This window comes from Triplophysa rosa, linkage group LG4 (genome assembly GCF_024868665.1).
Source record: "Triplophysa rosa linkage group LG4, Trosa_1v2, whole genome shotgun sequence".
NCBI lineage: Eukaryota > Metazoa > Chordata > Actinopteri > Cypriniformes > Nemacheilidae > Triplophysa > Triplophysa rosa.
Genome location: NC_079893.1, coordinates 437583 through 443230, shown reverse-complemented (window position 1 = coordinate 443230; position 5648 = coordinate 437583). Strand labels below are relative to the sequence as shown.

General features: G+C 39.8%; 1 protein-coding gene across 1 annotated transcript; it reads right to left on the bottom strand.

The window, feature by feature from the left end:
* Nucleotides 1–464: 464 nt before the first annotated feature.
* On the bottom strand, nt 465–5245 carry urp2 (urotensin II-related peptide). The gene is made up of 5 exons (XM_057332695.1): nt 4965–5245; nt 1918–2379; nt 1393–1433; nt 1163–1319; nt 465–719 (listed from the first exon to the last, which is right to left on the bottom strand). The coding sequence occupies exons 1-5, from the start codon at nt 5071–5073 to the stop codon at nt 688–690; spliced, it is 801 nt and encodes a 266-aa protein (XP_057188678.1). The 5' UTR covers nt 5074–5245; the 3' UTR covers nt 465–687.
* Nucleotides 5246–5648: the final 403 nt, after the last annotated feature.

Genomic DNA, 5648 nt, shown 5'->3' with positions numbered 1-5648 from the left:
CATTATGTCTTCACGGTTCATAATTTCTCATTTCCGCTATGACGGAGGCTTGTGTGAAGGATTTGATCTTGATATTGTGAGTCGCATTTGTGACTTAACCAAAGACAAAACAAGCACAAGTTAAATGAAATCATTAAATCTGGGATTTCTTGACATTTCATCTTGAACTTGACCGACTCTCTTGTGTTCTGAAGACCCTCATTGAGCGGTCGCCAAAGCAACAGCATTAACAGTTCTGTAAGTTTAGATGACATGATATGGACATCTTGACCCCCTAGTCAACGTAACATACGTCATCCCCATAGTGACACCCAACCACGGGGTATTGAGACCTTGTGCAAACGTTTAGCGTACAAGAACATTCATTAAGATCTTTTTGAACGTGTGCTTTCTAGTTCACCATTTTGCAATGATCACCGAGAGAGCTGGCTGTAGAAAAATAAAAGTTCTTTATTTTTTGCATGCTTGGGGGTTTTTATTGGAGCCGATGGAAGGTTAACAGGATTTCGTGCACAAAGTCAAGGTACACACGTCAGAAAGCGTCAGTGGTGTTATGGACGGGTCCATTGAGTAGAGTTTAAGCATCTATGTTTGAGAACAGGCTTGGTCGCTAGGAGGTTCAGAGGATGGCGGCGGGTGGGTTTCTCATCTAAACAAAGCCGTAGCGAAGTAGCTGTGGTCATCCATTCAGTTCTGAGAGCAATATTTCCAGAAACACACTGTTTTTGAGAGCAAAAAAGCAGATGTCAATCTTAAAAAATGTGCTACTGTAATATCCCTTCAAAAATGAGCCTTGGTTTTGACATTTTTACAATAATGAAACCATGGGTCATTTTTGGATGGTGAATTTGATTTGATTTATTACGATGACATTTTATATCACTGCTGTCCTTCTGAAACCTTGTATCTGCATATTTCGTGATTTTTATTTAAATCATTATCATTAGTCACCCTTTGTTTGTCACTGGCTTTTGCAAATATCTAACCAATCAAAAGTATTAAAAAGTGTGAGTCGACTTGGACAACACAGTATTTAGTCATTAAAAAGTACAGTGGGTTCTTTTCCCTTTCCTGAAAAAGGTTTGAGAAGGATGGCGATGATATTATTATTACATTAAACTGTACTGTTTTTATTCAAGCTGACCAATGGATCATACTGTACCTCTCTTGTTGGGTTTCTTTGAAGCTGATGAAAGGTTTTTTTTAAAGCCTTTCCCATTAAGTTTGGGATCCGTGTGGTCCGTGCTGGCTTTCGCTGAAGTCGCACCGCTGACTATGGTGGTCGCTGTGGTCGCTTTGAGATTTCCTTCGGTCATTACCTGCAAAAAGTGATGATTATTAAATAAAGAAACTTGAATAACACAATATAAAAGTTGCACGACTGAAACACACCAGTTTATTCTTCTTCCCAGGATTGCGACCATTGCCGTTGCCTGTGACGAAAGAGCAAGACAAAAAGAGGCGTTAGAATTAAGAAACATTCAAGTATGTAAAGTTTTGAGTGGTTAGAGCATGGCAATAGCAACGCCAAGGTCATGGGTTCGAACCCAGGGATTGCACATACTTAGAAAACAAATGTATAGTATAATGCAATGTAAGTCGCTTTGGATAAAAGTGTCTGCCAAATGCATAACTGTAAATGTTAAGTAAATTGTCATCATTTATTCACTCATGCCATTCCAAACCTGTATGACTTTCTTTCTTCTGCAAAACACAAAAGAAGATATTTCGAAGAATGTTGGTAACAATTCAACATCGAACCCCATTGACGTCCACTGTTTGAACACAAAACCACTGAGACATTTCTCAAAATATCTTCTTTTGTGTTCCGTCGAAGAAAAAGTCAGAGACGGGTATTAAACCACATGAGGGTGAATAAATGACATTATTTCCGTTGTATTTCTTTTACGTACGCACCTCTTGGCATGATGGTTATCCGATGGCTCAGCGTGCTGTTCATTAACTCTTCAAGCGCACTCAACATCTTCACAAGCTCCCCTTGGGTACCACGACCTCCCTTGGCTGCTGTTGAATCCTCGTCTCGCTCATTTGAATTCATCACCGCAGACGACCTGAACAAACTGTCGTCTTCTGTCTGTGGCGGAGAATCTTCAGATCCATCACCAGCGGTGGATGCTGCAGGATTCTCCTGTTGTCGGCTTGGAAATGTCTTTAATGGGTTATTGACACCTGTGTCTCTGACATGTGGGCTGCTTGTCGCTTTCATTATTTCTAAGTGGAAATCTCTCTTTCCATCTCCATCCGGAAATGTCATCATGGATCCGGTCTTCAGAAGCTTATCAAGAATCTGTGTCGATCGTGCTGTCATTTCTTCTTCGTCCGTGACGGTTTTCCAGGGATCTGGAGGTTTCTTATTGTCTGTGGACAGAAGGGAACATTGGAATATGAGGTAATGAACATCCGTTCAAAAGGAAATTATTGGCTGTTTGCATGTCTCTAAAATTCCCCTTTATAGTCCCAGAATGGTGCGTTTCCTCTCTTGTTTGAAAGGTTTGTCTCATTTAGTGGTGTACAGAACCAAAGCCGTCGTTCTGTTGACACAGAATTGTTCCCAGGCCCATAGAAACAAGTGAACGCGGATGGCAATGCAACATCAAATATCCCTTTACAGGCCTTCTCTCGGCTTAGTCAAACATACACGACATAACAGATGAAAAATGTTCTTTGTCCGTGAAACTTTCTAACCCTTTTCTTCATCATCATTCTGATTTAAGAGGCGGACAGTGACAAATCACTTGTGTGGGACCTGCTCGCGGTCGTTAAGAGAAGTTTTGGGGATGTCAGAGAGTTGTCACGACTACCGCGATGAGTCTCAGTGACGTCACCGGTGGATGACAGCGAGGGGCTTTTTGGAAATGCAAAAACAGACATTTGTAAACATGGAACGCACCACCGTACCACTAAAAACTCTTTGAAGAAGATATTGTCAAAATAAAAGACTACGATCTCCGATAAAATGAGATCGAAAAATAAATATACAGTAGATTGTCGAGGTGAAATCATCTGGATTTGAGTAAATGTGATGAGAAATGTTTGAGTTGATATTGAGATCTTCAGTAATATTGACTTTTGATTGCAGACGAGACAAATCTGAGCTCAGTTTGACACACTGTTGACATCTCTTCTCAAACTCTCATGACACACACATTTATGACTCTTTTCTCAGGAGAAACATCTAAAGAGACTAAAGCAAATGTTTCCATCTGCTCTCCATTTCAACTCATTGATTCTGAGAAATAACTGCGGTCAATGAAATCTCAACCTGTAATTTTTCTTGATCTGTCTTGTAAAACTATTTCACCTTAAGTTTCAGGAAATGATGTCAAATTTCAAATTTTGAACTAATCATAAATATTGAATCCACATGTGAAAATGATGGTTCTTCTAATCACTGAGGTGATTTTAGCCGGAGGAAGAGTCCAGAAGCTGAGCGTGTTTGAAGATTTTAAGGTTTACACACAGGGTTCAAGAGAAGATCACGAGCGCCTGGCGCCGATGGTTTGATTATTTTGGTCCTCGGACATCTTTAACTCTGTTGACTTGACAACTGAGAGACCAGCAACCCAAAGTAAAGAGAAATCACAAGTGAGATATCTCATTTCTCCTGAAGAACTCTCATTCATTCATACATAAAGTATATTATTATTTCAGTATGAACTCAAACATTTCTCGTCAAATTCTTTCAAGATTAATATCTTACAGTATAACAGTATAATAACAGTATAATTATGTTCACAAATATGCCATGTTTCTATTCTAAAAAATTAAAAGACTTGATAAGGGTGCATGTGAATCAACTATATACTGTATATATAGTTCAAAATTTCAAATATATATTTGATAATACATGTTTGTATTGGAGAGTTGAAGTGTTTTTTACACACTGTCTGTGTTTGTATTTGTATTTATTCTTTAAGCCAATAATTGCCTAAACTCGCTTGAACAAAGACATGTGATCAGGAACAACAGCAAGTGTGTAAATGTGTTTAATCCACTTGTAGAAATGTCAATAAAACTCTCTCGGTCCAGACAACACAGGTGCAGTGCAAGTGTGAGAAATGATATTCATTGGACCGTCTGTGGGAAACACATAAACTCTTTAAATGTTATTTAAGTTCTTCATTAAAAAATACTGTAACATCACTTTGGGAACCAAGCCGTTTCATTTATCTCCTTTAAATTTGACACATTTGTGTGAGATACAAGGCTGATAACTTTTGAAACTTTATTAAAACTTGTGTCTGCTGTTGGAGTCTTAATAGTCTTAGTATCTCATTTCTAATCAAGGTCAAGTTAGAAGCAAACACCCAACACAATTGTCTTTGGCAGAATTACTATCATTTGATTTCCGTTTCAGAGCAGCCTTAAAGACAAAATTTAGCACAAAAAAGTTTTATCTAAAGGCACTCATGGAGCAAACTACCCAGAAGAAAATGATACTGATCTTTCATAACTCATAAAACATAATTTGCTGTTGAGTTCTCAGGAACCAATGAGTCAATAGTTGAAACGCATGAAGAGTGTGGAGGTGTAAATGAATGTGGATTGTAGAGGTGAAATCATCTGGATTTGAGTAAATGTGATGAGAAATGTTTGAGTTGATAATGAGATCTTCACTAATATTGACTTTTGATTGCAGACGAGAGAAATCTGAGCTCAGTTTGAGACTCACTTCTCAAACTCTCATGACAGACACATTTGTCAGATTTCTGACTCTTTCTGATGAGGAATATCTGAGACACAGATGAGAATTAAGCATGTCATTTGCTCTTCATTAAATCTCATTGATGTCTAGGAAGAAATAACTAACATGAGATCTCATCTGTGCTTTTTCTACAATGTCAAGTCTAGTTTCATTACAAACTGTCTAAATAATTGGGTGTCTATAGAATTCTAGTACATAATATGCTGTGTCATGAGCTCATAGGTGTTTCCGGCCTTACCTCCATCAGTTGGGTCTTCAGAAGCATCTGGTTGACCAGGCACCAATGGAGCAGCGAAGAAACCCGGAGCGAGAGTTAACAGAGCAACAGCGGTCAATACCTTATTCATCTCAAAGGTTTTACGGTCTGACTCTATTCTTTGTCTAGTCGTGTTTAAAGAAAGCTTCTTAAACGAAGTAATTGTCTCTTTTTTTGGTCTCCGGGCAAATGCGTACAACTGTCACAATATCTACAGCGATGCGCCTCTTGGATGAGAAGGCTTGTCAAGTGTTGTACTTTACGTGTCGTCACCTTTCCTCTCCCATCACGCCGGATCACCCGGGCCTTTTAAACCTGCCTCGACCCGAGCGTACGGAGGACACCCACATGGACATCGTCCAATCAGGTTAGGCATTTGTCTTTGCCACATCTGTGCGTTGCGTGACATTTGGGGCTGTGTTTGGTGTCGGGGTCCTACATTGTGAAGACGGCAGCAGGCGCTGGACCCTTCTGCGTCAGAGGCCCTTTTTTCTCCGGCCCCTGTGCAAACACATTAAGAAGGGCCTTATCACTGCTTACACAGCGGCGCACCCGACGACTCCGTCCGCTCCTCGGACGGGTCAAAAGGGCCATCCCGAATCTGGGCGACGTTTGATGTGTGTGCCAATGCAAATAGGCTTCATGCATATGAGCATAAATTAGGAC

Coding starts and splice junctions, on each gene's coding strand:
- urp2 (XM_057332695.1), bottom strand. CDS start 5,073: ATGAATAAGGTATTGACCGCTGTTGCTCTGTTAACTCTCGCTCCGGGT. Junction 2,380..4,964: donor TGAAGACCCAACTGATGGAG/GTAAGGCCGGAA, acceptor TTCTGTCCACAG/ACAATAAGAAACCTCCAGAT. Junction 720..1,162: donor AAAGAAACCCAACAAGAGAG/GTACAGTATGAT, acceptor TCTCAAAAACAG/TGTGTTTCTGGAAATATTGC.